The 20,702-nt window shown below is 36.4% G+C and overlaps 2 protein-coding genes across 5 annotated transcripts in view; both read left to right on the top strand.

The window, feature by feature from the left end:
- Positions 1 to 749: 749 nt before the first annotated feature.
- On the top strand, positions 750 to 17,841 carry Trx (histone lysine N-methyltransferase trithorax). Of its 2 annotated transcripts, XM_072006829.1 has the most exons (10): positions 750 to 1,057; positions 1,647 to 3,075; positions 3,254 to 3,820; positions 3,909 to 4,342; positions 4,489 to 4,650; positions 4,711 to 5,106; positions 5,283 to 12,199; positions 12,399 to 12,561; positions 12,672 to 12,818; positions 12,947 to 17,841. In XM_072006829.1, exons 1-10 carry the CDS (start codon positions 893 to 895, stop codon positions 13,118 to 13,120), a joined length of 10,554 nt encoding a protein of 3,517 aa, XP_071862930.1. In that variant the 5' UTR covers positions 750 to 892; the 3' UTR covers positions 13,121 to 17,841. The 2 variants fall into 2 exon arrangements, with proteins under 2 accessions (XP_071862930.1, XP_071862931.1); XM_072006830.1 differs by lacking the exon at positions 4,711 to 5,106.
- Positions 17,842 to 19,282: 1,441 nt separating this feature from the next.
- Positions 19,283 to 20,702, top strand: part of Cic (Putative transcription factor capicua) — a 61,210-nt gene continuing 59,790 nt past the window's right edge. For all 3 annotated transcript variants that reach the window (XM_072006833.1, XM_072006832.1, XM_072006831.1), the window contains exon 1: positions 19,283 to 20,443. The gene's annotated coding sequence lies outside the window, so the exon portion shown is untranslated. The remainder of the gene's footprint in view (positions 20,444 to 20,702) is intronic.

Below are 20,702 nucleotides of genomic sequence, written 5' to 3'. Positions count from 1 at the left end.
TATGTGAATTAAAAATAAAATAGACAAATACGTAGAATATTTTAAAAAATATTCGTTTTATTTAATATTGTATTTCATGTAATATGTATGTATATACATTTCATAAATCCTTAATAAATCAATTTAAAAAGAATTAATTACTTAAATATAAAATAATCTTGTAATAGCACGGAAATATAAATTAACAAAATACAAAATTTGAGTAATGATTAAATTATTTATAAAATAAAAATTACATTAACGAACGTTGCAAAAGGAACATTAATATTCCCTAGTACGTAGTTGATACAAACTAGACAGCACTCAATATGCGATACATGATACACACCATCATTGTGTATTATAATAATGTACTTGTATTAAAAAAAAAAGATTAATTAGAAATTGAAGAATTGTATTTGTTCAACATTTTTATTATTTTATATACGCATAGTTATTAATTAAATGGAATAATACAAAATATTAATGAAATAGATATAAATAAAAGATTAAATTCTAATTTATATTGATACTAAATATATTATGCGATTGTATGTGAATTTGATAGAGAATCATACTTGGAGAGATTAAACAAAGAGTTAGCAGCTGAGCGCGCGTAACTTCAGTTTCGCTCTAGCAAAAGTTACTAGATGAATGCCCGCGTTTGTATTCGAAAACATATGTAATATGTACCCACCTTACTACCAGTCATTCTGTGTTTAACAGTACGCGCGTATTTCGCGGCTATCATCGAATTTAGCCGACGTTAACCGATGTTTAACGAAGCTTGTGAGTTCCGTGTGTGTTAAGTGTTCGTTGGTGTTCAGTTGGTGCGCCTCGACTGGACAAAATCGCGTAAAATGGAAACAGAATTTCGTTGTGAGGTTGAGGTTCGCCGTTGAAAAAAGTGAACATGGGAAGGTCCAAGTTTCCCGGGAAGCCGCCAAAGACGGTCACCAGGAAACGGATCAAAGTTCTCGGTCAACCCGAGACAGCCCAAAGCGATTCGGTAACCGTCGCCGAGAACATCTACTACGGACTTTCCCTGTTCAACGAAACATTTGGTGACAATGAAAAGGTAATTCGTAGTTTACTTTCATGAGGATTACCTGGTGTAAGGCGTCTAATTAGTTACAAATTGTATCATTCTTTCTCCACTTACAAACTATTGTATTTGGTTTATAAGCGCCATAAGGACGCATACGGTGCCGATTCGCTCGCCAGAAAAACTCCAACGTTTGCCTCTATATTAAAAGTTAACCTATTAAAAGAGAATCACAGAGTCGGAATGGCAGATGTATATAATACATACTGACGTACCGCTTACTTGAAAATGTCAATGATTCCATAAAAGATCGCCGTTCCGATCTTATTTTTATCTGTAACTGTGTTTTACCGATTAATTATTACCAATTTCTTTATTCTTCTTTCAAATAAAACTAATAAACTGCGATACATATCTTATTTCTTATTATAATCATAATATACCTTCAGATTACCGAATATCTATTACCATATTCAAAACACCAAATAAAATATGTTTACACGATAAAATCTGAAATATAAACATTTGATGTTTAATTCGATAATTTTTATATCGACAAAATGTTAATACAAAAGAAAATATATATTATTTATTTCTAAGACTTAATGCATTTTTCTCATAGGAACATCCTCCATTCCATGGTTTTAGCACTAAAGAAGCTAATCTTTCCGTGTCTTACATAAAAACGCAACAACATGACACAGAAAATACAACTGTTAAATCACCACCTGATGCTGTTGATAATTCTGTGCCACAGCAGAATGTACAGACTGTCGCAGATATTAAAAGTCCTCCATCGCATACTGAAAATAATACAGAAACATTATGTGATAAAAATATCAAACTAGCGGAAGATGATAAAAAAGATGTGACTACATTAAATTCCAAACGTACTACTAAATTTCACAGACCCAAGAGTCGTAGAGCTTGTAAAAATATAAAATTCTCCAATTTTATGAAAACACCAGTATTAAAATCAGTAAATAATATCTTAGATCAGCATCAACGAACGAGACAACTACGTAACAGTACTGCAAAAAGATTATTGCAGAGGGCAAAATCTAACAGTAACAATGCGCGCAATATGACGACACAATGTGGAGATAAACCAAATGCTGTAAGGAAATTTATTTTACCGGTTCGAAGTGCCCATTCTTCAAGAGTTATTAAACCAAATAAAAGATTTATCGAAGAATTAGAAGAAACTCCTGGAGCAGAACATAGTGAGAACGAAATTGGTACGCACGTAAAGAAAGCTAAATTTGCATTAAATAAACATTGTAATCAAGAACCAAAATTAAAAGACGGAAATATTACTAAACTCTACACAAAATTAAAAGATAAAGAAACAAAAAGTAAAGCTAAAAAGGTAATTCAGCGTGTAAACTCCAATGCCCAAACTCTTGTACAACCTGTAAAGAATCTTGAAAAATTAGCACCTTCTATACAAGACACACAATTAACAAAAACTGTTAGTACAGACGTTAAAAAGATTAATTTATCAGCTAAAAACAAAATGGTAAAGTGTTCATCCGATGAATGTAATAGTGTTCAAGATGGTGTACCAAATGTAACCAGAAAAACTCCAAATGCAAAATTAAATATCTCCAAAAATCAAAAATTAATTTCTGTTCCTACGAAAGTTCTTCCTGATTCTGATGTTCCAAGTTCAGAGTCTTCCAGGATTCAAACTAGATCAGGAACTCAAAATGATACAGTTGATTTAGAAGTTCAGACAACTTTTGAAGATTCAGCAAAAATGAAAGAAAATAATAGCGCAAAGGGTCGAAGCAATGTTGATAGCAGCAATAAAATTGCGGAGAAAAATTCAGATAATTTTGATACAGAAAGCACATTATCTGAAAGTGGAAGCGAACATAGCAATCATACAGAAGACGAACAGTCTGAATGGACTGGGATGAAATTAAACGGTGGAAAAGTTATTTTAAGAAAAGCAAGGCTAAAACTAGATAATAAATGTGTCAGTGGAACTGAAGGTCCCTTTTCAACGACAAATAGCAACAGTGTTACAAGTGGAAATACTAATTTAGGTATGAAAACAATAATGTTCACAATTTGTTACTTTTATACAGTATTTTAATTCAAATATTTGTATTGTACAATCGAATGTAGAATAGTGCTTCAAATAAATAAGTAATATGAACGATCATATAAATAATATACGAAATAAGAAAATAATAAATTCATTATACTTTTATAATGCTTTAGGCTTAACAGGTACCATCAAATGTGGGGTTTGTGGTGCTGTACGGTTTTATCGATTTGTGAAACAAGCTCGAAAATTTGGTATTCACAGTTGTGAATCATGTAGAAAGTTTATCAGTAAAATGATTAAACGACAGGCTTGTGCAAAATCTACAAATAGTACTCTTCCAGCCCTTCAATGTCATAAAGGCGATGGTTTATGCTTAGTACCACCTGTTGTAAGAAGTCAGCAATGGAATCTCATGAGATGTGTTTATAAAGCTAGATGCCCAGCTTGTTGGTTAAAAATGTGCTTGAAATGTTACAACATTCCTTCTTCTTTGAGAACAGGCTTAAATACATTGTTACCACCAATGATGAGAGATCCTCTGAATATTCCATTAATATTGAATCAAGAAGATAATGATCATCAAGGACAAAAATTAATATCTTCTAAGTTAGGTTGGCCTGCGGAAGATAGTTCAGAGAAGAACCTGTTCAAATCAGCTATGAATTGGAGAAACATAGAAATAGGTCAAAAGACAAGCTATCAAGGAACCGGTGGTTTTCTATATACAAAGTTAGATAAGTGTAAGATCGATCCTTCCAATTTATATATCCAATGTGTATACTATATATTTTTCCTTAATATGAATAATTTGCTTTTTCAATTTTCTAGTCGACTCATCACTGAATATATCGCCTAATAAAAAGAGAAGAAAAAACAATAGGATAAAAGTGAGAAAGAAATTGAAGAATCCAATGTTCTCCGTACCACCTTTAAATCAATGTCCACAACCTTTAAGACAGAGACTCGAATTGAAGGGACCAAGAGTGAAACATGTTTGCCGAAGTGCAAGCGTGGCTCTTGGTCAACCAATTGCAACTTTCCCCCCTGTAGATGGAAAAGAAGATACTGAAAGCAATAAGCACATTCCGAAAAATTTAAAGGAAAATGATAGGGTAGAGAAAAAGGATGACACAAAAGAGAAAGAGTCACAAAAACATAACGATGAGAATACTGTAAATCATAATACTGTCAATGCAACGCAGCAACCTCATCCAAAAAGAGGCAAATCACAACAAAATATATCAACGTCAAATTTTCAAGTAGTAAGCAAACGTCGAATTAAAATATACAGATATATATATTTTGTTAGATACATTATATTAGTACAGTAAAATATATAAAATTTTAATATTATAATTATATAATATTACATAACATGAATATTTTAATAAAACTAATCACATTGTAGGTGCCTAAAACGAATAATGACGCATTACACACAATATCGATAGATTTTTGGGAACAGTACGATCCTACAGAAGTTGGTGCAAAAGGCTTTGCCCTTATAGGTTCAGAACTCTTTCAGATTCCTGCTATTTGTTACCTTTGTGGAAGTGCTGGCAAAGAACCAGTAAGTAACGTATACATCTATATTGTTATATATGATCATACATTATAAAAATCTTTCCAGCTCATCCACTGTCAGTGCTGTTGTGAGCCATATCATGCCTTTTGTTTGGAACCCAGCGAATGGAATGCTTGCGCTCAACCAAATTGGTGCTGTCCTCGATGTACAATATGCCAATCCTGCCATCTAAGATCTGGTCCAAAATTGTCTTGCATTCGTTGTCGTCAATCATTTCACCATTCGTGTTTGTCAAAATCTGGTGTTAGTGCGAGACTTTACAGTCCTGAAAGACCTTATGTGTGTCAAAATTGTGTTAAGTGTAAAAGCTGTGGTAGTGAAGGAGTTAATGTCCATGTGGGCAATTTACCATTATGCTCCATGTGTTTTAAATTACGTCAACAAGGAAATTACTGTCCTCTATGTCAAAGATGTTACAACGAAAATGATTTCGATACAAAGGTAAGTGTACATATTTTATTTAGAAAATTTACTAAATATATATTTGTATGCGTAACTGTAAAAAATGACATGTGTGTACAGATACATAAAGATTTATGGGAAATACTACGATAAATAATTAACGCCTTAAAGCGGTATGTAAACTCGTTAAATAAACTCTGCATTTTATTTTTTAGATGATGGAATGTAGCGAATGTTCGTATTGGGTACATGCCTATTGCGAAGGAATTTCTGACGAGCGTTATCAAATTCTTAGTTATCTACCCGATACTATTGAATTTACATGCAGCCAATGTTCTTCAAATCCTAATTCTGTTTGGAGAAATGCCATAGAAGCTGAACTTAAGGCTGGTTTCATAGGAGTTATAAAAGCGTTAAGTAAAAATAAGAAGATTTGCGCTGCTTTGAAATGGAGTCCAAGAAAAGAATGTTTATGCATATCTGTTTCTAATGGGAAAAAATTGGACTTTTCAAATGAGAAAACAGATTCAAATATAACCAATGTCAAAGAAGGCCTGAACGTAGAAGAAGCTGAAGAAAATAATTGTGAAAAGATTAAAAATACAGAATTTGGACATAACAATAATAATTCAAAGTCTGATTCGATAAGTAAATTGGACGAAGATCAACCGAGCGATAGCTGTAACAGAAGAGGTTTAAGACGTCTTCGACAAAAATTTCATTTAAAAGAGTGTTCTGTTCGGGTAAAGAATTGCGCTGTGAAAGATACTCAAGACAATGACAAGAAAGATTCGGTAACTCAAGAAAATACAAATAGTAATTCTAATGATACAGAATGCCATTGCTCAGAGCAGCAAATCATTGTTAGACCTTCGCCTACACTAATGTCGGTGAAACGAAAAGTCAGTAACAATGAATATAAAACGCTGTTACAGTTTCATTGTGATATGGAACATGTCATAAGTCGTACTGGAACGAAGGATCTTACGGAAACTTATCACGAAATTTTACAAGATGTGTTCCCATGGTTTAGTCCGAAAAGTATAAGAAATAATAATGGCAAAAGCGATCCGTTAACAGCTACTAAAGATATTGGTAAAGACGATAGAGCAGTTACAAAATTTGATGATTCTATTCTGGAAGTATGGAAAGAAGAGGTGATCAAAGCACCAAAGGCAATCGCAGCTAAAACAGCAAATTTATATAACGTTCATGTCGAAGATAGTAGATCATGTTGTTTGTGCAAAGGTTTAAGCGATGGTCCAGAGACGAAAGAAGGACGGTTGCTGTATTGCGGGCAAAACGAGTGGGTACATTCGAATTGTGCGCTTTGGTCTAATGAAGTATTTGAAGAAATCGATGGTTCTTTACAAAATGTTCATAGTGCTATTTCAAGAGGTCGATTAATTCGTTGCGCAGAATGTGGAAAGAAAGGGGCCAGTGTTGGCTGTTGCGCGAAGAATTGCAGCAGTACCTTCCATTATCCTTGTGCTAGAAACGTTGGTCTTGCCTTCAACGACGATAAAACAGTATTTTGTTCTTCGCATTTAAATAACTGTACGCATAAAACATTGCAAAATGAGAATGAATTTAGTTTACAAAGACCAGTATATGTAGAATTGGATCGTAAGAAGAAAAAATACGCGGAACCAAGTAAAGTGAAAGTTATGATAGGCTCATTGATGATCGATTGTTTAGGTACAGTCATACCTGAATACTCTGATACAATTGAGAGAATTATACCTTGCGATTATAAATGTTCTCGGCTATATTGGTCTACGATAAACCCATTTAAAATTGTAAGATATTATATTAGAACGTACGTGCAGATGTATGTACCAGAGGTTTCTTCCAATTTAGAAAATAACATAACTATTGATCATTCTAAAGAGCAAGAAGAAGAAGATACATTAAATACACAGAAAAGTGAATATTTAGCTGTAAAACAAACTCTAGATGCTTTGATCGATGCAGTTTGTAACAAAGAAGTGGATGAAAATCTGGCAGAACAAAATAATACAGATCTTTTACCTCCAGAATTGAAAGAAGCTATATTCGAAGATTTGCCACATGATTTATTAGACGGTATTTCCATGCAAGATATATTCCCAAAAATGACGTACGAAGATTTTATAGCAATGGATTTGAAAAATGATGGAACCTTCGCGGCAGATCTATTTAAGGATGATATGCTGGCATCCGAAGTAGACGAAATGATAAAGCCATCTGAAAGTAAAGTTTCAAAGATAGATCCTTCTTTAGTAGAATTAGGGTCGCATAACGATTTATGGGTTCATTTGGAAACAAAAACGTCCGTTCAAGATCTAATGGATGATTTGTTTAGTTCAAAAAATCAAAAACGCGGAGGCAGAGAACTGAAGCGATCTAAATCGGAAGTAATATCGAATAGCCCGTTAATCGTTGGTGGACAAAGGCACCATCAACGATCTTGCAGTTTAACGTGGAGTTGTAAATTAGATGGTACTTACGGTCCCAGCATAAAACGAAGGAAATTGTCTAGGAATTCAAGCATGACGAAATCAAACGAGACAAGCGTGATGGTATTAGATTCGCAAAACGAACGGCCGCCTACTTTGCACGAGTTAAGGATTCCAGACAGTATCATGGTTACTGTAGGCAGAGCAAATACACCTAATATTTTATCCGATTCTATGCGGGAATTAAAATATTGCATCGAGGATGCTACCAGTGGTATTAATCGTAGAGTAATATCCAGTAGTCGCGAGGAAGGTAAAGAACATAAACGGCTGTTTTGGCACGCGAGGCAACAACCGCGAATATTACAAGTCGACGGCCCTGCCGATCCAGGCAGCGCCAGTGAATGCAGTTCACCGGAGTATAATATAGAAGAAAAGAGTACGGCATTACGCGTGGCAGAACATTTATCGATTCCGCAATTAGACGGCATCAACGATGAATCCTCGTGCGACAGCAGCGAAATTACTTCGTCTAACGAAAAGGACTGCTGCAACTCTTATTACACAAAGTCTTCGAATAATATTTTACGATCAAAACGTATATATGGATTTATTAGATCGCATATTGGGAAATACGAGGATAAAGCACAAAAAACGAAAGGAGGTGACGGCCTTTCCAGCAATTTTCAAAGATCGAACACAGCGCAACAAACAAATCCGAGGGAGAATAATTTGAAATTGAATTTGAAAATTCCGCAGTTAGACGGAGCCGATGATATTTCTAGCGACGATGAGTGCGTATCACCGCAACACATTGAAAACGAAACAACTACTATTACATCTCGATGCGATGCACCATTTGATCACATAGATCGCCCTGTAACTTGTAAACGATGCCGCTGTACATATAGAACGCAAGATAGTTACAATAGGCACTTGGCAAATTGTGATATCATGATAACGAGCGACAGCGATTCCGAAACTATGGATAATAAATTAACATCGCCTGATTCTAGATTTTCTCCGAGTATCGGATCCGTGTCTCCTCAATTTATAACGTTATCACCGTCTGAGGGGCATACACTTTCATCCGATTATCCAGATATGCAAGCTACTTCGCCTTTGGAAGCTTCCGTACCATCGCCTCATCCGGCTATTCAAATCGAACCGATAGCACAAGCGATTATTACGCCGCAAATTCATACGCACGCTACCGTCGAAACTGTTCATCAAACGGTATTAACATCGAACGATATGATCGTACAAACGCAATATACTAGAACCACAACTACATTACCGAATGCCACGGTATTACCTCAAGAAAGTACTGTTCAAATAACAGAAATCACAGACCCCCCATCTGTTGCAAGCGATTCCAGTATATCGCAAAATATCATCAATACGCCTATGAATTCTCCGGATGGTGCAAGTTCCCAAACGGTTCCAAGTCCACAAATATCGCCTACGTTTTCTTCCACTGGCGTACAAACTGCGTCTTCGACCGAATCGTCACAAGGGAACAGTATTCAGATAACGAAGTTGGCTAAATCAAAATCTCCCAGAGCGCCAAAGTCTCGGACGAAAGGAATCAAAACGCAAATTGTGAAAAATAGTATACAGCCGCACAACAATGGACACGTTAGATTTCAACCGATGCAGAACAATACTCCGATTATACAGTTGCAACAAACTCAAAGACCGAGTGGGCCAACTGTCATATTGCAACAAGCATCTCCTGGCATCATGTCCGCGTATGTTGAAACATTGCAACAACAGTCCGGACAAAACCTTCAGTACGTAACGACGATCGGTGGTCAGCATGAAACTGCTGCTGCGTTTAAACCTCAGTTCATAACAGCTAATCATTTAATTCCTGGTGCATATATACAAGCATCTTCCGACAACTTGTTGGCATTGCAAAACGGGGGTATATCGATATTGCCAGGTGTACAGATCGCTCAAACACAGCCAACGGTCCTTGGAACGATTATACAGCAACAACCTAGTGCGATTCAATGTGGAGTTATTTCGTCGGAACAGTTATTATTAAGTTCTACACCAACGCTAGAAATGTTTACAGATTCAACGGGCAGTATGTTTCTGTCGAACCAGCCGATGTATTACGGTTTGGAGACTATCGTAAGCAACACGGTGATGTCTTCCAGTCAGTTCATGACTGGCACGGTACCGCAAGTATTGGCAAGCAGTTACCAAACGACAACGCAAGTTTTTCAAGCTTCTAAACTGATGGAACCTATCGTAGATGTTCAGGCTGTTCCAGGTGTTCCCACTGTGACGGCAGTGCAATCCGTACAAAACGTATCCGGAGTACCAAGCGTACCAAACGTTGCTAATGTATCCAACGTAACCAATATAACCAGCATACCTAATGTACCTAGCGTAACGAATGTACCTAATGTTCCGACTGTTCCCGCTATACCGACTATACCCACTGTACCCACTGTATCCAATGTCTCTAACGTATCTAATATGCCAAGCATAACAAACATACCGAATGTGTCGAATGTACCTACGGTACCTAGCGTGTCTAACGTGCCTAGCATACCTAGCATACCTAGCGTACCTAGTGTACCTAGCGTGCCCAGTGTGCACAACGTACACAGCGTGTCTAGCATGCCTAGTGTACCTAGTACAATACCCGGTGCATCTAATACACCTAGCATACCTAATGTACCAAACGCATCCAGTATGCCTAGCGTGCCTAACGTATCGAACGTACCCAATATATCTGGTATACCTAATTTACCTGCCAACGTATCCAGCGTACCCGGTGTATCTAGTATACCTAACGCATCTAATGTATCCAATATACTTAATCCAGCACCTACTTTGTCCAGTACTTCTAACATTACTAACATACCGGCTGTACCTACCGTTCAAAATGTATCTAACGTTTCAACCTTACCATCCAAAGTTGGCAATATTTCCGATATGTCTACGGTACCCGGTGGTTACGTGGTAGTAAATCAATCGACCACGCCTATAGTAGAATCGTCTATCGCAACATCGCAGATTCATATTCCTGCGACACCCGAGCAAAATTTTCCAACGGCCACTTGTAACACTATGTTGCCTGTAACTTGTCAAAGTGTCGTAGAACCAGTAACATCGATAGAGCTATCATCAGATACGTGTGCATCCGAAGCTCAAGCTGCGGTAAGAGTGACATCGTCTCCAAAGTTATTGCAAAACTCAATACCGACGATACCGAGAGTAGCTGTACGGCCAAGCCCAGTTGCAAACTCCGTTATACAACCTAACAACGGACCATGGAAGATTACAGAACCGTTGTTTGGTTCGGAACAGATGATGAACAATAATGTCCGACCGTACTTTGACTCGAAACACGTGTCAGAGAATACCAGTATGATAAAGTCTAGCATATCATCCAAAATACCCCCATTACCTAATCACTGTATAACTCAAAGGGATATCATTGTAAATAAGTTAAACCACGATGTAAATAATGTGCATAATAATTATAATAGTACCGTACCGAATTCAAACAATATTAATGTAAGTACAAGTAATAATCCAGTGATTGCGAGCTCGACTGTACAAAATAAAATTACAATGTCTACGAGCAACGTACCAACGAGTAGACCGATGAACAGAGTGCTACCTATGCAAGCTGTAACTCCGAAACAAGATACGACCAAGAGCATGCAGAAAACAGAAATGATCATAGAAGAGCCAACGAAACCGGTAATTAAGCCAGCAGAACCGGAACAGAAGCTTGGAACGGAATCCGATAAGAAACAGATAGTCGAAGCTGTAGCGCCAACGGTGAAGAAACCAGCAGAGACCACTATAAACAACATAAACGAAACGCTGAAATTGAACACTGAAACGATCGAGAAGGTAAAGGAAAATCTGAAATTGGAACTGGACAAAGAGAAACTGCAGAATGCCTCGTTGAAGATAGTACTACAGAAGCAACTGCAAGATGGTTCTTACAAAATTACACACAATATGAAAGCAGTGGCGCAGAATAAGAAACCACCGCAAGTAACGTCCGTGGAGATATTACCATCGAAACAGGTACCGCAGATAACCTCTTTGCAATTGTTACCGATAAAAACGTTCACATTGAAAACGAACAAGATCGAGGAGAAGGTAAAACCTATTGATAACCAGTTTAACATACTGAAAACCAAAACTCCACCAGTTGCCGTGAAAAAGCCAAGAATGATCAGTAAGTCGATCAAATCTGTACAGCCGAATGTACCAAACATGCAAACGCAGAAATCGAAAGGACCGACATTGATGTATGAGATAAAATCGCAGGATGGATTCACTCATACTGCCTCCTCCATGGCCGAAGTATGGGAAACCGTGTTTCAAGCTGTGCAAAATGCACGAAAGGCTCATAACTTACCTCCATTGCCTCATAACCCTCTCACCGAAAATCTGGGCTTGGAAAATAACGCCACTGTCTACCTGGTCGAACAGCTACCAGACGTGAACAGATGTACCAAATACAAACCTCGATTTCATAATTTAGCACCGCCAAAACCGGGAGAAACGGAAAATGACTTACCGAATGCATGTGTTAATGGTGCTGCTCGTGCAGAACCGTTCAAAGGGAGGAAAGTTCATGATATGTTCAGTTGGCTTGCGTCAAGGCACAGGCAGCAACCAAAAATGATCGCTATCTCCGAAGCTGAGTCCAGGTAAAGCATCTTAATACGTACAATTAATAAATTCACTCTTAATTTTCTCTTTCTTTCCTCTTATATATATATATATATATATGTATATACATATGTGTGTGCGATCATGCGTGCGCGCGCGCGCCACTGTGTGTATGTATTCACACACTGAGACATCGTACTTCGGAGGTTGTATCTTTCGTTTGTTTTATTATTACAGACGAGTGGCAAGCACAAATTTACCAATGGCGATGCGCTTTAGAATACTTAAAGAAACGTCGAAAGAATCGGTTGGAGTATACCATTCTCACATACATGGTAGAGGTTTATTCTGCCTAAGAGACATCGAAGCTGGAGAGATGGTTATCGAGTATGCTGGTGAGGTGTGTAGAGAGATGAAAGGCGTTGTTATTTATATAATCTCTTTTACTAACTATTTATATATCGAATGTAGTTTTCTTGGGTAATATTTTATAATTAATTATGTTAACAGGTGATTCGTGCCTCGTTAACTGATAAACGAGAAAAATATTATGATAGTAAAAACATAGGATGTTATATGTTTAAAATCGACGATCACCTAGTCGTTGATGCCACAATGAAAGGAAATGCAGCAAGATTCATTAATCACTCGTGCGAGGTATTTATTCATTTGCCGAATTTATTTTATTTATTTTATTGAAATATACGTTTCGTTTTCCTTATGAAGTTGAATTTATATGAAAAATTGTATCGAACTAATTTTCTAACTTGGAAATCATATTTCAGCCAAATTGTTACTCGCGAGTGGTAGACATCCTAGGTAAGAAGCATATATTAATCTTCGCTCTCCGTCGTATTATTCAAGGAGAAGAGCTAACGTATGACTACAAATTTCCTTTCGAGGATATCAAGATTCCATGTACCTGCGGTTCCCGCAGATGTCGTAAATACCTCAATTGAGACTGCATATACAGCTATCGTAAGCAGCCAACCGTAAGCGGCACAGAAAAAAATATTGTGCTATAATTATGTGCGCTTTGGAATAGGATTCATTTTATTGAACGTTATTCATTTAATCATCAAACTATTTTCAGAGATTGCAGCTTTTTATTATTATAAAAGAAATAGATATACATTTAAAATATTAGAAGGCCAGATATAGTACACAAAACATCGCGTTATGACAATGTTACTTTAAACAGCTACACTTGGTAGTTGATTTAAGGGATATACTTATAGCAATAAATAATTGAATATGTCCTGCTTACGTACCCAACGAGCCTTGCGTGCTTTATCGCACTAAGACTCATGAAAGTGTTACTTTATCCACGCCTGTGCTTTTACGCACCTTCTTTTAGACTCTACTTATTATCTTGACTATCGAGGCTTGAGCGTACAAGTTATCGTCACTTTACACTAAATCGGAAATGCTTTTAGCTTATACGCATATATAAGATATATACGTACACATACATGTGTATGCAAATTTCTTCTCTATATATTATATGTTATTTTCAGTCGTAAATTAAATGATACTAAATGTAACTGAACAAGTCTAATTCTGTGAAATTAAACAAAATCGACTTGCATAGGATAGAATTGACGACCTATATCTATAGGAACATGAACGAGTTTTCCTCGACTAGGACTTACCTTTTTCTCATGACGTACTTGAATGTAGGAACTATACGCCTTTACTACACGACGTGTATCACGCAATTACGGATTATCGGCGAAACTTATGAAATGAAAACCACTCAACTTTATTGTAAGTTTCAATTTTACCAGATTGTACCATTGTAACCAGATAATTCAATGTTCTTGAAAACTTTATGTAAATCTAAAATTTAGTGTACAGTGTACGACTAACTTCGTGACATTTCATGTCTGATGTAGGGCCAGATTTCAAACTTTCTTGTAAAATATGTAATTGTTAGATTAGACATTGTCTTGATGTAAGTACAGCTACCAACTTAACTTAAGTTAGTAACGTAGATGTTTTAAGAAACAAAAAAAGAACATGAGCGCGCGCATAAGAGGATGAGAGGGAGAGAGAGTGAGAGGGAGAGAGAGAGAGTGAGAGAGAGAGAGAGAGAGAGAAGGGGGAAGAGAGAGAATGGCAAGAAGGAACAGTTTCCTGGCGTGGGATACTGTTTGAAGGTGTACCTACTTTGGCAGACATTGATGATATTTTAAGTCTTATAATAACAGGAAAAGAAATGAAAGAACAAAGAAGATTGGAAAGAAAGAGGCTTGCTTTCCCAAGAAATTGAAGCCTGTTCATTTGTTTCGAACGAACATATTACGTATATATATGCGCAATTATTTTGATATGTTTTTATAGATTTTTAAACGATGCACCCATGCGTTTGTGCTTCCGCCTTGCCAATATTACAATATTAATCTCGTTACTTTATTTTTATATTTAAAGAATATAAATCGCTAGAGAATAGAGAAAAATAAACTTTTTATTTTAGAGAAACTCGATAGGGCGGTATCGCTCTGTTCATATAGGAGATTAATCTTCATTTTTTTCCGTAGTTTCTGTTCAAAATTTGTCTATGATTTATAAGAGGCAAGTATAATCACACGTAATCGATTACGTTGACACAGAGTGTAAAAAGATAATTAGATCATTGTTTCAAGTAAACTTTTCTAGAATACGAATATTTCTAGAAAATATTTGTGATATTTTCCCACACTGGGGAAAGTTATGAATGTTCTTTATAGGAATATATTTCAGATTTTTACGGATATACGTGTATATAACGTATATTCCGTAAAAAGCACCTTTCTGTGAAATGCAGTTTTGCCTTACCTTTAATGTACCTACGCTTTAAACCCGGTGATAGATTTAGATATACCCTGATGACTTATATTCAAACTGAAAAAAAACTAATTGTGTCTATGCATCCATTAAGCTATAATAAAGTATTTTAGTGCGGTTAATCAATTTCTGCCGAGGTGGTTGTCCCTTAAATTTGGTGCTCCATGGACACCGTTAAGTGCACTTTACACGAAAAAATGGCCTAGAGTAAGAAATAATAGGTGGCAGCGGAAGAGTTTGATAATAATAAGAAATGCGTTATATATACGAGGAATATCGATCGCGAATTTATTTAACGAAGTAATATAAAGAAGTAAATGATGGCAGGAACATTATTTGAGCACGCAAGTATTCGTCGTCAATCGTGCATTTTAATCGGCCTGGTTTGGTACAAAATGCGTATGCTGATTTGTAAAAAGTTATAAAACAAGGGGAAAAAAATAGAAACTTGTTCTGGTCACGAGAAATTGCCATTTTTTAGGTATTTTGAATCTTTTCTTCTCCTTTTTTTTTTTTTAATACTATGATTATCAATAATTAATAACTATTATTGGAAGATGAATATTGTTAATATAATGATAATTAATTTTAATCTGTATAAAAAAAAAAGAAATAATATGACATAAGAAAGCTAATTACTTGAAAATATAATAAGCAATGTTAGATATTTTATTAATATTTATTATACTTATGGATGATGGTTTTAGGATTAACGAGATCTATTAATTACATTGAACATGATTTAGAGAACATGGTGCACACGATGGTCTAATATTGTTGAAAAGATACGGACGTCTGCTTTTTTTATGCAGGAGAAGAAAGAGCCTTCTTTTCTCTTTAAAATGAAAAAAGAAAAAAAAGTAATGCATTCTTGTAATTGTTATACGATATCACCGCGAGCAATTTAGGATTATGGGATATAAGCGATATGTTTCGCTATACTTTATATTCCCATCGCAGATTATTAATATCTCTATGCTGACTGTAACGATAATCTATAATGGGTATATATTTAAATTTAAACATGTCAGTAGGTAAATTAAGAACACTGTTTTTTAATTATTTTTTTATTTGTGAAATCCATATAAAATATCGTATGCTCTGAGAAAGAAAAAAAAAGAAGAAAGAAAGGAAAAGTAGATATTAGCGTTCGTATAACAGCATATGAACAATTATGTTCTATGCGATCACTTCTCTGGCGGAACTTTTCAGAGTTTACCGAGCGCTTTTCTGAAACATACTCTATATCCTCTTAAATGATTACTGATTACCTATCTCACGGAGTGTGTACAAACTCCTTAGTATTACGTATCCAGCCTTCATTATTATGGTTATTATTATTATTATTATCGATTAATTATAATCCACACGAGAAGATAGCATAATACATTGTCACTCATACTGTGCACCGTTTGTTTAAACTACACCCGTCAGCACCTTTGGAAAATGATTCATATGAAAAACAGTAAAAATTTGGACGTGTTAGAGAGAAAGAACTCGAATATGTATATGTATACCTTACCTCGACATAAATTTAGGTATTAGAAAAGTGTTGGATATTTACTACTTTGGTGTGATAATGAAACGAGTGGTTAAGTTTACTCATCATGGACCTGTACGGTGCCCGTTATTACCTTTTACGACAATTTCGAGAACATCGCAGCGTTGCATCCTCTTATGATCGAGAGTTTCATCTCTTCGAATCTTTGGGTTCTTCGTTTTATCGGTAAAGACAAGGAATTTAAAGAGACAGAAATTTCAAATGCAAAACGCTTTTTAAATCGTGTATGAACGAAACGAAACGAAAAAAAATGATAAGAGAAAGGAAAGAAAAGAATAGTATTATTCTAATGTTTAAACGAATTGTAGAATTTTTAATATTGTACTTGTTTAAAAGAAGATAGAAGAATAGAAAGATAATGCGGCAGCAAAAAGAAATTAAACGATGGTTTTGAGAAATTTAAAAATAAAAGAAGAAAGAAAGAAAAGGGAATGAAAGAAAAATTGAAAAAATTGTCTGTGATTATCAGTCATAATAATCTTTAGGTCAACATATTTTTTAGAGAATATTTTTTAGCAAATTACAAAATTTATGATATACCCCTATTATTGATATGATATTGGATCAGACACGCTACGCATAATATTAAAATAAAACGAAAAAAAAGAAATGAAGAAAAAGAATTGAAACTGTAAAAGTTGCAAACTGTTTAATAGAATTATGAATAGTTGAGATCGATGGCTGTTGTAAAATATTCAGTGTTTGGACGAATAATTATTAAAAACTATTTATAATATCGATCAATATCGAGGTACGATTATATATTATTGTATCGTATACTATAGTAGCGTTTCTATCTCTTTTGCGTTTGCATATTCATCGGAATAGATTATAGAAGAGAATTGGTCGTAGGTCCGTACAAGACAAAGTCGTGATGAATGTAAAATTAAACGAAGAGACGCTGCGGGTAAATGGGATGTATTTACTGCACGCGTTCAGCGTGTAAATTGTCGTTATAAAATCCATCTACTTATTGTAGAGAACTTATGAAATAATCGTAATATTTACATTAACCAGATGATATGCATACCACATAGAGACACATAACTACTGCTTTCATCACACGATACAAAAGTACAGACACACACACGCATAATACACACAAAGGATGATAAGAGACACTACAAAACCGTACGCCCATGTTTTGTAATTAAATGTTTTGTTAGTATTATATGAGAAATTAACAAAATAAAAACAAAAATGGAAGTATAAACATGTATATTCCGTGCTATGTAAAAGTACCCTCTACCGCTATGTTATATCTAGAATGGAATAGAAACTAAAACTGGTGAAGTCTGGTTCTATCTTCTACCTTACAATTCTCGTTAAACACGAAGCTAGATTTTTCTCTCCTCGCGCTGGTTTCTATGTTAGCAACCAGCGTTCAACCGAAATGCCGAGAGAAAAAGAAGAGTAAACTGCGATTCTCGTTTGTATCTCGTTAATTTTAAATATTGTCAGCGCGCAATTAGTTTAAGCATAAAGCGGCAATCTTATCTGCTCTTTGTTCGTTCTCACAAATGGGTAGACTGGGCAAGTACCATATTGTAATCTACGATACACCATTTGTAACAGCGACGTGCGTTATAGGTCATGCTTTTTTTCACGTGTGAGAATACTCTTCTTTTTTTTCCTCTGTTTTTTAATGTGTGTATTCGGTTGAGCGCGCGTCGCTGACTCATGTATGTTGCTCGGATGTTGTACGTACCTCGTCTAAAACAAGAAAAAAAGAACAGAATTTCTTCGAAAGTAGAATCGATATCTGTGCATTTGCTTGCTCACTCGATGAAACGTCCGCGAATTGGTAATTGATGTGTCGTTCGTTATCATTATGTGTCGAGAAAGCAAGAAGGAAACAGCATTAAAATTGTCTAATGTAATTTTGCAATATTCGAGATATTTAATTGTCGTCATCGTACGACGATGCAGCAGTCGTACCGTGAAAATTCGATTCAAATGTTTTTCCAGCGAGAAACAATTACTACGCGGATTACGATTATCCGGTACTCGAATAAGTAACTTTTTGGGGAAAAATCAGTATTAAGAATCTCAAGAGAAAATACGTACATACATGTAAATTCCTAAGAGCAATAAGTAGTTAATTCGGAACATACGACTCTTGTAGTAATAATCAATCGGCATTACAGTAACGTATCTCGTTTATCTCATTTGAATAAAATACAATTGCGGGATAAGATATGGCAGAAATCATAGAAACAGAGTATGTTGTAACGCTAGGCATACATTATTATCGTTATTTTCGCGTGTATTATTACTGCACAGTCCTTCCACAAACTATCTTAATCACATTATTAAACGAGTGTAGCGTAATAAAATGTTAGATGATGTAGATACAATGTAAATACGATAATGTATCGCTTGACAAATGAAATTTTATTAATACATTCGCTTGTTTCGTATTTAAAGAAAAAGGGAAAAAAAAGAGGAAAAGAAGAAGAAATATATAACGCTGGAATTATTATTTAGGGGTGCACATTACAAGTAAAAAAAAAAAAAAACTAAAGATTCTCAGATAGAAGGGAAAGGTATTTTTAATAAAATCAATTATTAAATAATTCAATGTTATTTAAGCGCAATGATACATCATAATCATTCAAAGTATATGAAATAAATGAGAAAAACAAGAACATAGTATTTATTACCTTATCGGTAAATTAGATTATTAGCGTAAACATTACGAATCAATTCGTACAACCATTGTGTATCGGAGATTATAAAAGGCACGTTACTGCAGTAACAGCATCGTGCTCGAACGTTTCCGTAGAACAGTGAATAACCTCCTCGTTCTCACGTACGGACACTTAAGAAGCATGGTTATCCTACTCCCTCTCCTTTTACTTCCAGTTTCAAGAAAAGCGTTACACGCGGACATTCGCCGCTCTTTTCTTTCTCTGTCTTTGTTCTTCGAGTAACATCAAAGTATGTACTTGTACTACGATTCCTACATCTCCGCGCTACCGCGTGTTCTCGGCAACGAGGGTTTCGTAGTTCCACTCACCTCCTCCTTTCCCTCCTTTATCTCCACACCACGATTTTCGTTACCCACCGCCATCACCATCTTTTCCACCTTCTCGACCGCAACAGCGCTTTCATGCATCTCTTTTCGTTCCCACATGCAGTGGACGACAAGGTGTTAGTCATCTCAAGGACGTTTGCTGTAATTGGGATAGGTCGGATAGATATGGTGGGAGCGGGGGTGGGGAGGTTGATAAAAAGAGACGGGACGAGGTTAAAAAGAGGGAGGTACGTTGAGAGTAGAAAAGTGGGGGGAAACGAAAGTAGCAAGAGCGAGAGGGATACACAGTTAGAGAGAACTAGCGGCGATGCGTGCGTTTCTGTAAATGGCGCCTGGCTGAGCGTCGCGCGTCACAGTGTCCTCTCTTTCTCTTTCTTGTGGCGCAGCCGTAAGCAGTGAGCACTAGTGAGCAGGGCTCGCGCGCGTCGTCGTAGCACGGTAGTGCGTAGTGCATCAGTCCTGGACCGGAGGTTGTACCGTGAGATACGCGAAAATCTGATGCGAGTGAACGGTTACCGGTGACATCTTTTTTTTCGTGGTTTGTCATGGCGTGTTGTGTCGCATTTATCGTAAGTGAACGTCGATGTTAGTGGTACTCAGCGTTGAATTGGCATGCATGCAACATGGAAGAAGGTGCGTTAGTGCTACGATAGTGGTTTCCAAGCCAGGAGAGTTCCGCGACAGCAACGCCGCCTGTACACGGAACGAAGAGTATATCGGCTGTTATCGCCTCCTACTTCTCTCCTCTTCTTCCTCCCCTTCATCCTTGTCCTTACTATCAACACGCAGCCGCCTCTTCGCCTTTGTTCGGACTCGTGCGAGCTCGTTGCCACGGGCACTACGGAGGCCGCCTCGCAGGTAAAGACCGATTCAGGGCCGATACTGTCACAAGATACTAGCGCGCGCGCGCGCATATACACAGGCACGCGCGCGCGCAAACACGCACATAACAAACAGAAAGATAGATCGAAAGGAAAAGAGAGTGCTCGTCACCGTTGATGCACCGTTCGTGTTTCATCATTTTCGGTGGGAATACCAGACAAAAAAAAAAAAAAAATAAAGATTGTGAGGTTAGGAATGGAGTCTGTTCGTAGTCACCGACGTAGGTGAAAATGTA

Source organism: Bombus fervidus, chromosome 7 (genome assembly GCF_041682495.2).
Source record: "Bombus fervidus isolate BK054 chromosome 7, iyBomFerv1, whole genome shotgun sequence".
Lineage (NCBI taxonomy): Eukaryota > Metazoa > Arthropoda > Insecta > Hymenoptera > Apidae > Bombus > Bombus fervidus.
This window is presented reverse-complemented; position numbering and strand designations above follow the sequence as displayed.